Here is a 12,754-nt window from a genome sequence, read left to right as displayed (position 1 = left end):
CCACAGCTTCTCTGGGCAGCTGTGCCAGTGCCTCACCGCCCTCTGAATAAACAATTTCTTCCTAATGCCTAGCTGAAATCTTCCCTCTTTTAGTTTAAAGTCATTCCCCCTCGTCCTATCACTATCAGACCATGCAACAAGTCAGTCCCACTCCTGCTTGTAAGCTCCTTCAATGACTAGAAGGTTGCATTGAGAACCAGATGTAAATGCCCAAGTACATGGTGTCTTTTTCCTTTTTCTATGTGTATGTTTTGCCCTGAAGAACTTGAAGTAAGGCAGAAGTGAGTTACTCAGCAATGCACATGCTCTTGGTATTTCAGATATCAAGCTTGGTAGCTGTTTCAAATCAATCCATCTGCAGAAGTCTATGGAAGATCTATCTGCTGTTTTTCTGCTGTCTTCGGTGACCAAACGTGAGTTACTAATGAAATGAAGCCAGATGTTTTAAGAGTTGCTTAGTGGCAAGAAAAGATGCAAAAAGCAGAGGTTGCGGCAACAGAAATTCTAACCAGATATATGAAGAAAAAACAAAAACACGGTCAGTACTGTAGAGCTGTGAGTAACTTGACCTGACTTTGAAGCTGACCTAACTGAGCAGGAGGTTGAGCTCTTTGTCCTATATTTTTCTTTGATTCTAAGCATCTAAGAAATGAGCAACTGTGATTGCTCTTCTTGGTCTTACATGGCATCTCCCAGCCCTTCCAGTTTCACAGCTTCTTGAATGATTAATTCCTTGTTAAATCATAGTACATAGTACATAGTACAGTCATCCCTCTAAATGCATGGACTACCACCTTAGCACCTTGATGTAGGTGCTCTGAGAGGCTTCCAGGAAAGGCAAGGAAATAACATGACATATTTTCTAACAGCCCAAATGGAACCCCTTTACTCACCTCGCTATGGGCAAGAGTCACAACCCTGGATGACATCCTGGTAATAAAACTGGCACTGAACAATAAAACCAAACAATGGCAGTATTTTCACACAGCTTGCACGAGTGCAGCTACAAACTCCCAAGTCTTTTGTTGTTCAGTTTAGAGATGAAACAAACACAACAAAAAAATTCCTCTGTGGATATCTGATTTCCTCCTCTGAACAAACAGCAACCAAAATTCTAGGGGCTGAGTTATGTGGGAGGTCAGGGTGGAGGTTATAAGCAGTCCCTTTCTGGCTTTAAATTCTACAAAAATCACAGCTCCAGCAAAGTCAATGACAGTTTTGTCCCAGTTGTTTCAGTGGGGCTATGGTTTTCATGCATGGGTTTGTATTCTGCCTCAAGCCAATCCTGCTCCCATCAATCATATCTCTGTCAAACTAGTTAGTTAGGAAGAATGAAGAAGGATTTGATCCAAGCAGCACCAACTCAGCTCAAACAAACGGGATCTTGTTTCAGGGACAGATTTACCAAGAGATTTCCATGGGCTGTCACCTGTGAATTAGCCTGACCCTCTGCTAAGGGTGTCCCACAGGTCATGAGATGAGGATGCTGCTATACTGTAACTTAGCCCTCTATTCTGCCATGCCTTTCATTCATTCCTATATTTCAATTAGTTTGGGACTTTTTTTTTTTTCTTCCTAGAACAACAACAACAAAAATTTATGAGGTTTCCTGTGTGATTTGATGTGGGAAAAAAAACCCATCAATGATCTTCCCAGAGGCTTGCTGTCCTCCCTTTCCCCATGGAATGAGAGAGTGGCTTGGCTAAGCAGGACTTTTGGTGGTCTGTCAACAACCCCAGCTCACTATCTAATTACTTCCCCTTTGGCTGCAGGGCTCTTTTTCTGCCTAACAAACAGTTTCTAGTTCAGTTTGAGATCATTCTTGCTGTGTGCTGTTCTCATGGGACCACACCCCACCAACAAATGTTTCTAGCTTGACCAAACAGAAATTGCATCTGTATCTATATAGTCACCACTCTGCATTTATTTCCATTATGAAGAGACAATTCCCTATTAAATTTCAAAGTGGTTTACTGGCTCAGAGAGACGTAGAGCATCATCTCACAGAGGGAAGAGCTGTCATTTGGATAAAACATTATTTGTCTACATAATGTAACTCAATATTTGTTTCTATAACTGTATACAGACTGGGAAACCAGACTTTGGGTTTATATACACGACCAAATCCATCTTCAATGCACATATATTTGTCAAATACTGTTAGGTATTGGATGGCTGTCAACATTCTGGGTGCCTGTAAAATTCTAAATCAATATATTATTTCTGATTTTTATTTTAAATTTTCTCCTTTTTCTCCTTTACAAGCAAATCAAAGTGACACTTTCTGCACTGAAGATTCTAACACTGCATTCTGTGTATTACACAAAGGATTCCCAAGCTATAGCAGCTGTGGCTTGCTATAATGATTCATACCACCAGAAACCATTCCTGCCATTTTCTTTCCTGAAGATCCTCTTGCCTTCTGTAGTGGCATGACTAAAGCACATCTATCTTGAGACCAAAATACAGGAACTCCCATTCCATGCCCAGTCATGCAATGATGATGCACACGCCTGCTGGGTTGTGTGACTGAAAACATGCCTGTGACACAGGGTGTCTGTAAGTAGGGTCGCACAACATGCATGCAGCTGTGGGTTGCAATGCACAATCTTCTGAGCCTACTGCCCAGGCCACTCATCTAAAGATGCCTCATATTCATAGCCAATTAATAGCTGGGCCCTTGCTTGGCTTCACCTGGTGCTAAAAATACCCAGGCTTTTGGAGAGATAAGTCCTGGGGATGGTGGGGTGCATGAGAAGCCTGCTACCACTTCAAAGCCAAGCACATGTGCTCGAGGAAGTTTCAGTCTTGCTCCAAATCTCCACCCTAAATCCAGAGTGCTGAAGTCCAATTTGTTTCACTTTGTGCCGTCACAGTGATTTGTCTTTGCATCTTGTTGAAATTCCTGCTGTGTGCTGCAGAATCATTCCAGACTTGGCTGCTGCTTTTATAGAGAATTACCCTTTTAAGACCTGAATACAACACAGCACTTAGAGTAAGTGAGTTTTATTTTGATGGGACTACTCCTATATTTAATGCTAGTCATGGGCTTGACTTGGCTGCATCAAGGGATAGGACGTCATGCTGTAGTCCGTAATGAATGTAGATTCTTGCAGAGAATCCTGGGGCTTTATGCCTGACAGCATCACCACAGTATACGTGTAATGAACCACCAAAATTAATCCTGGCCTCCTTACAAGATAGTTTTGCCCTAGACTATGTATTAGTGTTTATTGGTATTATACATGACCAAGCTACTGTTTACCTAGATAGTATACACTGAACGTGACTATTCTGATCAGTTAACACATTTTAAAAAGTTGCTTTCCCTACATAGTCTCTTTAGTTGTCTGAGATGAGTCTTGTTTGGGAGAGAAACTGAACCAAGCTTTTATTAGCATATATGCGAAAGAAAGTGGTGATTATGACCTCTATGTAGCTGTTAATTCTTTGAGATTGAACCACGACAAAGTCCATGGAGCCAAACTCTTCCCATCTTGTTCTGATCTGTGAAGCCATTATCTTGTTCCACAACATTATCGTGTAGTTTAATAGAGGTTTCCTTTCTCTGTTTTACGTGGCTGTGATTTATGCAGCCTGCACTCATACTCAGCTACTACAGTTGTGCCAGTGTTGCTTACTGTGGACCAGATGGTGAATGAGTTTGAGAATTGATCAATGTTAAAAGTGATTGCTTTCTTTTTGGCTGAGTTACACTGAGCTTTGATCCCTTCTCTGGAGCAGTTTCCTTCCTGGCCACACAATTAGACCAGCGTGACTGAGGAAGAGGAGGAAGTGAACAGCGGTAGCAGGACTGGGATAGGGTAGGAGAGCGAAGGCCACTTAAACTAGTGCTGCTGCCAGAAGAAGTGTTCAATGAATGAAAGTCTAGTGGTATGTCTGACCAAACCCTGCAGAAGTCTTCTGCCTCAGGGACAAAATCCTGCTTTCCAGCCCAGTGTGCTCTGATCTGATTTATTCATCTCCTGTTCACAACTTTCTGGCACAGTGCGATGCAGCGGCCAGGCTGAGGCAGGTGCTGAGACAGGAAGAAAAGGTGGGGGCAGGAAGGAAAAGAAGAGCCTTGTGCTGAATGGTAGACACTCCAAATTGAGACAAGCAGCAGCAAAAAAGGTGCTACAGAGAAAATGGTTTCCTGCATAACAGGTATGGGATTAGTCCTTTTCAGTAAGGGAAAGTCTTAAACTATCACTGCTCTTCAGTGGTCACAGGTCTGGATCTTACATAAGGAAACGGGGTGAACAGCCCCTTCCACAAGAAGAAAAAGCAGGGTAAGGAACTTCACTTTATATATGTCTCCCTCTCCAGTACACCACATTTCCAAACACTAAACCAAGACTGAATTACTGCGCTATAAAATGAGTTGAACCCGCCATGACCTGAAGACTGGTTCAGTTTACAGCCAAGTCCATAATCCAAAAAGCATGAAGGATCAGCAAAGGGAAGAGAAATAAAAGTGTTGAGCAGAAAGAGTCAGCAGGTAGTCCTTAACAGTCAGCTAATCACAGTGAATAATGTATTACAGCAATGCCACTGAGACTCTACTAGCTTTTATAAACCAGTATTTCCTGGAAGTGTTTTCTGCTCCTCTTGTATCAGTTGTAAACCTGAAATTTTTTATCCCTGTCTGCAATGCAGAGATGTTTCCAAAGGTCTCGGGAAATGATGCCATTCCAAGAACAGCCCAATTGTGTCTGACCCCATCAGATGCTGGATGCTCTTGAGAAAGGCCAGCCTTGGCTGAATATATGCTGTGGCTGAGTGGCATGGCACTGGGAGGAGTGTTATGCATGCTCCATACCCTCTGACAACTGAAACCATCTTGCTGCCAAATCAAACACCCTTCATGAACGTGAGAGCTTATGACACCTCCTGAAATCCTGTCTGAATATAACTGATTCTGTGTTGGAACTATGGATGTTTCCCAGACATTCTTTAAGTCTTATCTTTAATAGTTCTATGCTCTTGATCTCTAATGTATGTGTGTGAGCTGAGCTTCCTTTAAACCATTTGAAAATCATGTTTCTTTTGCCTTTTTTACTGTCCTAATGTTCTTCTGTGATCAGTCAGGATAGAGACCAATTTGTCAGCTTCCTCCTCCCCAGCATTCATTACTTTCTATAAATTTCACATCAATCCCTACTTTATGCTTTTTTAAGTTTCTGGTCTGTCATTCCTTCACCACAGGAAGCACAAGTTTAACCACTCCATCAATGCAATTACTGACTTGACAATACTTCATTATGCCCTAAAGCAGAGAGGATTGCTATTTGTTCTGCAGCAAAAAAAGCTCTTAATTAGCTCATTGCTCCTCCTGTGTAAATATCCCATTTTGCCTCTGGAATTGGGAAAGTTCACTCTATCCCTTGCTGTTTGGAAAAGGCCAAGTGACATCACACAGCAATCTTTCACAAAATTAATAAACTGATTACTTCATTCCTGCTGATGACAAGCAGGTGATTTCTCTCTGATCAGACACTTAGAGCTACTGATTTTACCTGTGCTTTGTATTTCTTGGCAGTAGGGGTCCAACTCAGTTCTTTCTGCATGTGTAAATTGGAAGTCAAGCTGTTAGCATTGCTTTGGACTTCCAATAATACTACATATTAAATCCTTCTGTAATGAGAGCCCATAGAGCTTTGTGGTGGTATTACAACACAGAATAAAGTATTTTCATAGCATGTTTTATTTGATCTCAGAGAAAGGATAACACTGGGAAGAAATGGCAGAAATGGATGTTTAGCTGCTATGGAAAATCTTTCTCAAGCTACATTCACATCCGAATTTTGGGATGTCCCACATGTTTTCTTGTTTCCAAAACTAATTATTCTTCTTGGGCTCTCTTTAGTCAACTGGAGAACGAGAACACCGGTAATGTTTATGAGCCTGAGAAAAAAGGCTCACCCTAAGTTTCACAACCACTGTCTTTCTGTGAAAGAAAATTGGGTAACACCAGATAGTGGTATTTCTTGCAAAGCAACCGAACGCTATCAAACCTTCTTTAAGGCCATTTTATTTTTGGTGATAGGTTAAACAATTTCTGTGTCTGTTTACTGGCCATAGGGAAGTCCTTTGGCTGACTTTGTTGCTTTTTAATTCTTCAGCTTGGAGTTAATTGCTTACTAGCTGTTAAGCTGCGTGCACTGAAAGATGCCTTCGGGCTCTTAAATCAGTGAGAATATCTCACTAGAACAACAGGGACATGCCTAGTGCTGCTACAACTGCATGAGCATGCAGATCTCTCAGCTCCAGGCTACACTGCTTCTGCTTCATGCATGGGTCCCTTCAGACAGAGTGGAGTTACATCCCTATCCACTGGTTAAAATGAATGAATACCATACAGGGACAATATGGAGGGACTGCAGTGTCCTGCTCTTTCCAACTGCTCTGCATAACACAGAAAAACAAACAAATGATGTCTCTCTGGTCTTGGTCATGACAGCCTCAGGAGTAACTGATAAAGCAGTGCAGGCATGTCCTTTCTGAAGAGCTGGCTCCAAAGAGAATGCTTTGGTTCACCATGAATTATGGAAAGTGCATCTTGACCTAAGATGCTGTGTAGAGCCCAGCAGGACAGTGACTCCTTTTTGATGTGTATGTCAAGTCCTGAAGGGCCTTTTCACAAGGAAGAGTATGTAGAAGGTACGTCTTTACTGACATAGAGGTAGATGGATTCTGCCCATCTGGAAGCTGCGCACTGCTGTTACAAAAATGAAGAAAGTTCTGTAAGCTGTTAGTAAGCTTCCAGCATGCCTCAGCATACTGCAGGACATGCAGGACAGTATCTAGTAGCACATTCTATAGCAGAACAGCAGCCATCTTTCCACAGTTGATATTTTCTTCTTTTTTGGCTGTTATGATGGGTTTTGTGAGGTCTACTTAAATGAGGCTGAAAATTTGCATTTATTTAATACCTAAGAATGAACTTCTGTCATATTATAACTTATATGGATCAAATCTGTGTTTGAACAGGTTACCCAGCAAGGTTGTGGATGCCCCCTCCCTGGAGGCGTTAAAGGCCAGGCTGGATGGGACTTTGAGCAACCTAATCTAGAGGGACGTGTCCTTGCCTAAAGCGGGGAGTTGGAGCTATATGATCTTAAAGGTCCCTTCCAACCCAAACCATTCCATGATTGTATGATATTCAAGAAGAAGCCTTTGGTAATACTTACTGAGTCTGAGCTAGTCCCTGAACATACAGGAGAAAAACAGAAGGGAGAATGATTGGCCTCAGATTGATGGCTTTGGTTAGTTTTGGGGCTTCCACAGAATCAAAGCGTAGGCAGGAGGAAACAAAAATAGAAGCACAGAGTCACACTAGGCTCTGTGGCCCAGCACAAGTTGCATTCCAGTTTAATAGCCCCACATTCCTGACTGAACCACCTCTGACTAGGTGCCAGATACCATCTCAACTGCATCCCGGGTAATGCTAGAGGACTTATGTCTGAGTGAGAATACTGGGAGCAATATCAGGTTCTGGCCCAACGTCAGCCCCAATTCTCCTCTCCGGATTCATCCAACTTGCTGACAAACCTAGTTAGCTTTCTAGAGACACATGGCCGATTTACTCCAGCAGATTAATAACAACGTGCTTTTGACTGACTGCTAATGGGATCGCCTGAGATAGGCCCAGCTGCTCAATGTGGGTTACACTTCTACTTGCAAACACGGTAAGCTTGAAAATCTGTCTAGGATCACATAAGAGGAAAACATTACAATCTCCCCTGTAAGACAAGCGAAGTTTTTATATGCATTTAAAACAAATGTCTTGGTTTCAGCTGGTTTCTTGTTAGTTTTTTGCTTGTGCTCCTTTTAGGGAGATTTATTTTTCCATTGCAATTTTTCAGCTTGTTTCTGGTGTTGGCAATGTGTAGGACAAAATAATAAATATCAGAAAAGACATAATCTCTTCCCTCCTCCCCTCTAGTTTTACTTTGCAGAAAGCTCATCAATGCTTACCCCTCCCCTTTCCACAGCAGACCTGAACCACTTCTTGCTGCTACAATGAAATGAATCAGATCCTATGGTAGGCTCCCAGATACCAGGGTTATCAAATGCAATTTTACAATCTAATTAGAAAAGAATTAAACACTGCATCTCACTGAGGCAGTTGGATTGCTCTTGCCAGAAGGATTTTACTACATGTGGAGAGTAAAAAGTCTTTTTACTTGGTCCACATAGGATAAAAGCACATTACAGAGAAATAACAAAATCTGAGTTACTCTGTTCATGTCCCGTCCTGGATATAGGCTGTGCATTTTGGAATAGCCTTGCCAAGAGATGGGGTCTGCAAGTATCACATCACAGAGAAATGCTCATCTAGGCTGCCTTTTCACTGATGCCATCTCTGGATTGTGGCAATGGACAATAGCCTGGAAATTCCTACTCTCCCCTCCCACCCAACTTTCTCTGCAAGATTTGTGACCACTTCTCTTAAGCCACAGAAGTTCTCTGGTTTGCTCATAAGGCAGCATTATTCTTTGGAGTCTCCTGGATTGCATACATAATCTGCTTAGATTAAAAATAAATTCCCATTAAAGAGAAAACTCTATTTTTTAGGGATATGGTTAGACAAGAAGAGCAGGAGATGCCTACAGTCCTGATTCAAGAGGCAATTGTGAGAGGTGGAGAAAGGTTAACAGAGAGGCCAGCCAAAATGCTTTCAAACTCTAAAACCAATGCTTCAGACCACATTACCATGAAAAGGTGAGAAGAATGTAGAGGAACCAAGTAAGGAGACTTGACTCTTCTAGTAGGAATAGTTGTACCCTCTCATGCAGTCAGAGTACCTGACCTCCTTTCTTTGTCCACCACTAACCCTTTCTTACTATCAGGGCTGATAAAAATTGCTATAGCTTCTGAATGGTTGAGTCCTCTCATAGCAAGGTACTATTTTCTTCCAAAGGAATGTTTCTGCCACTGTGATTGACTTCTGAAGGCATGTTTTAAGGTCATGTTTTCCCTGGGGAGCTGGCACTGTTGGAGATGTGTGGGTACAAACACCTAGCCTAGGCATGTTTTGAACTATCATGTGTAAGTATGGCTTGCCCTGCAGGTAGTGACTGATCCTAAATAGATAAATCTTTTAGAGCACAGCTGCTCTGTGAAGACCCCCTTGCTTCCTTCATCCTCATTCACATCTTCATTGAATAAAAAACCCAGTGAACAGCCTTCAGTGGATAAAAGGCAATCAGTGTATCTATAGCCTCTTTCTTCTTCCTTAGCAGTTCTGTCTTCTACCAAAAGCTTGATTCTAGTTTATTTTAACAGAAGATGCTATCTGAGGTCCAGGTAGTTTATAGCTTGAATGTGATTGGAGGAGGCAGAAAAAGGGAGGTGGCACACTTTGGCAACAGAGACGAGGCAAAGAGAAATGCAGAGTGTTATTTCAGCATGGAGGCATTTGCACCCACAGAAGAGCTGCCTAGTTGCTCCAAATCATCCATCCATTTCTGCACAATTGCCTGCAAAGAAGCCTCAGACCTTGTTTCCTGACGTCTCCACGGGTTTGTAGTACATGAAGTACTGTTGCTAACAGACAGTACATATCAGCCTACAGGGCATGTGTTCAGAGACGAGCTTTGTTTTTTGTTCTGGACTGCATCCTAGGGAGCAATATCAGAACATATGAGCCTACTTGGTAGGATGAGCTCAGGGGATCAAAACCTTTCTCCTCTCAAATGAAAAGGGTATTTGTTAGCTGGATTTCTCAGCTGCATTTTGGAAAGACTGAGACAAATCCTGATTTTCAGATACACTGAAAGCCTCACAAAAATATAGCAGTAAAAAGATCAGAACAGCTGATTGTCAATGATTAAGCTCTAATTTTATGATCAGATCTTTGCATGCCATGCCTTACTTTGTGAGTGGTCGCAACGTAAAGTTCCTAAACAAATCAGATACTGGGCTGAAACTTCTTAATGCATTTTCTTTAAGCAGGGGATAAAAATTTTTTCCCCTCAGCTTGGTATAAACTCTTCATTTGCTTATCAAGTAGAATGCTACTCTGGAGAAAATGATGCAGTATTTTTCTTTTTGTAAGGCATGGAAGAAGCTTTGCTGTCTCTTCTCTCTTCCCCCTTTCTGATAATTTATGGCCTGACAACAGACTATGAAGGGTCAGCTAAGCATCTTCAATCCCATCACAGCCATTGCAAAGTCTACAGCACCTCCTATTTATGTCCTATGAACCATGCTGTAAAGAAGCACGAGGAACAAAGATTATGTGTTGTTTATTTCCCCCCCATACTGCAACATTTAATAAATTAAGAGCTACTTTTGTCCATTAATTCTCTGCAGACATTCAGACACATTTGGGGAAACTTAACATCCTTCAAAATCACATGAATCAGTGCCAGCATTTGATATACATCACACCCTCAAATCAAGCTATAACATGACAGGCAAGCCTGGACCTTGACAGAAAAGCAAACACTTACCTTTCTTGGTTTCACTTTGTCGTGGTAGTCATATTGAAAAATCCCCTTATAGCTAAGTCCTAACCACCATGGAATTCCCTGCTTGTCCTGAAAGAAAAAAATAGAAAGAGTTAAACTGAATGGGAGAAGAAAATTGTAGAGATTTCCTGTGTTCAAGGTAAATATTTGTTTCTAAGCAATGTCTTTGAATGTCATGGGTACCATAAAATTGCCCCATCCGAATTTCCTCAAGTCACTAAACTCTTTGGTGTTAAGAAGAGATCTGTTTCACTTTTAGCTGTAATGTATAAAACCATTTAGAATGCATCATCTACAATCAAGTTACTCAAAATGATGCCAAGGGAGGTTTGACATTGGTCCCTTGTGTAGTGGTACATCCTCTTTCTCTGCCCTTTAAATTATTCAGTCCAAACACTCAGAAATCAGAGAGGAAGGAAAGAGAATCATCCAGATGACTTGAATTATGTGGAGGGATTTTAGCATTAATCTTGAAAATGCAGCAGTAATGGGATCTGAGAGCTACAAAGTGATAAGGTCTGACAGTCTTGGACCCAACTGCTTTGTGTCTGTGCGTGCAATAAAATGTCCTCATGCACTAATGGTTGATATCTGATACCAGCCTCTGCAATTTACTGGACTGGAGTCCTCAATGAAATTACATCTGTTCTGTTAATGTGATAGAGCAAGGCAGAGTAAAATCAGCAAAACCAAAACCCCTACAGCAGGCAGAAGCAAAAGCTATTATATTGCCTCACTGCTGCTCACTGGCACAGATTGATCTTGAAGAGTTCACTGGAACAGATCTCAAGTGTTAGCAGGCTAGAACATGCAGCCTAATCCATCCAATCTTTCTTGGACTGGAATACTCCAAGAGATCTCAATGCAAAAGCATGAGATTGGAAAATTTGGTGATAAATCACTAAACAGAAGAAATAAGGAATTTCATGAATACCTGCATGAAATTGACACAGAAGTGGAGAATGGTATGTGTGTGAGTTGTGTGTGTAATGGAAAGTGCTATCTCTAGAGTATGCACCAGTGATTTGGCATTAATATCTGGCATCTTTATGCACTATATCTGTATCCATCTATATATATCTCAAATGAACATAGTTGCAGTCTGCAGATCATGGCTGGCCCTAGTTAGTTGCTCATTCATCTGCAGGCTAGGAAAAATCCACTCTCCTTGAACTACAAAATGGAGTGAAGCACTGACTTTGCCAGCAAAATGCCTGGCTTGTTCCTTTGGTGCTGGTTCACTGGCTTCACCAGAGCTTGCCACTCTACGTGGCCTGAACATCTCTAGTTTGAACTTCTCTAGCACAGCCAAAGGACTTTGTCAGTTTTATCTTGAAGAACAGCATTTTCCTCCTTGGAGCTGTATTTACCAAACATTCAATACACCATTGAAATAAATTTATTCTACCACAGGAAATGAAACAAGACTTCAGTAATAGTGTATTGTATTCTGAAAGCAGTACAGTTATTTTCCCCTCTCCCCCTACCTCTCCAAAATCAGTATAATTCAGTAAATAACCTTTTTTTGTAGCACATACCTTTACTGCGTAATAATGCACTCCATATGTTGGGAGAGATTCTACAATACTCATGTAACTGAAAAACAACACATAAGAGAATAATACTGAGGATGATCTAAAAAGAAATGCTTAAATATATAATAAGTACATACATACTTAAAACATTAGATAAGATGAGAGACATAGCTACATATTAGATTTACAGTCCAGTATAAATATTCTCTGATAAAACAAAGGTCACCAGAAGTTGCTTTTATTTCACTTACTTCACAATTGCTTGACCTCTTGTCTGGCCATTTAGTTTCTTGTAGTGTTCAATGACTCGGTCCTCGCTGAGAAAGAAGAAATGAGATGTTTTATTTAACGGCAGTATCTTGACCAAGAAGCATGCAAAAACAGTTGAGCTTCTCACTATCTGCTTATCTGTTTATCCAAACATACAGAATCACAGAATTGTAGGGGTTGGAAGGGACCTCTAGAGATCATCGAGACCAACCCCCCTGCCAAAGCAGGTTCCCTACACCAGGTCGCACAGGTAGGCGTCCAGGCGAGACTTGAATATCTCCAGAGAAGGAGACTCCACAACCTCCCTGGGCAGCCTGTTCCAGTGCTCCGTCACCCTCACCGTGAAGAAGTTCTTACGCACATTCGTGCAAAAACTTCCTGTGCTGCAGCTTATGTCCGTTTCCCCTCGTCCTGTCTCCACGTACCACTGAAAAGAGACTGGCCTCACCGCTATGGCCGCCACACCTCAGA

The 12,754-nt window shown here is 41.6% G+C and overlaps 1 protein-coding gene across 5 annotated transcripts in view; it reads right to left on the bottom strand.

Annotated features, from left to right (window-relative positions):
* Window positions 1-12,754, bottom strand: part of FRMD4A (FERM domain containing 4A) — a 201,057-nt gene that overhangs the window by 40,321 nt on the left and 147,982 nt on the right. For all 5 annotated transcript variants that reach the window (XM_010716844.3, XM_010716644.3, XM_010716904.3 and 2 more), the window contains 3 exons: window positions 12,265-12,330; window positions 12,017-12,074; window positions 10,461-10,547 (listed from right to left, as the gene is read on the bottom strand). In XM_010716844.3, coding sequence (XP_010715146.1) covers window positions 10,461-10,547; window positions 12,017-12,074; window positions 12,265-12,330 — 211 coding nt within the window. The remainder of the gene's footprint in view (window positions 1-10,460; window positions 10,548-12,016; window positions 12,075-12,264; window positions 12,331-12,754) is intronic.

Source organism: Meleagris gallopavo, chromosome 1 (assembly GCF_000146605.3).
Source record: "Meleagris gallopavo isolate NT-WF06-2002-E0010 breed Aviagen turkey brand Nicholas breeding stock chromosome 1, Turkey_5.1, whole genome shotgun sequence".
Classification (NCBI taxonomy): Eukaryota; Metazoa; Chordata; class Aves; order Galliformes; family Phasianidae; genus Meleagris; species Meleagris gallopavo.
This window is presented reverse-complemented; position numbering and strand designations above follow the sequence as displayed.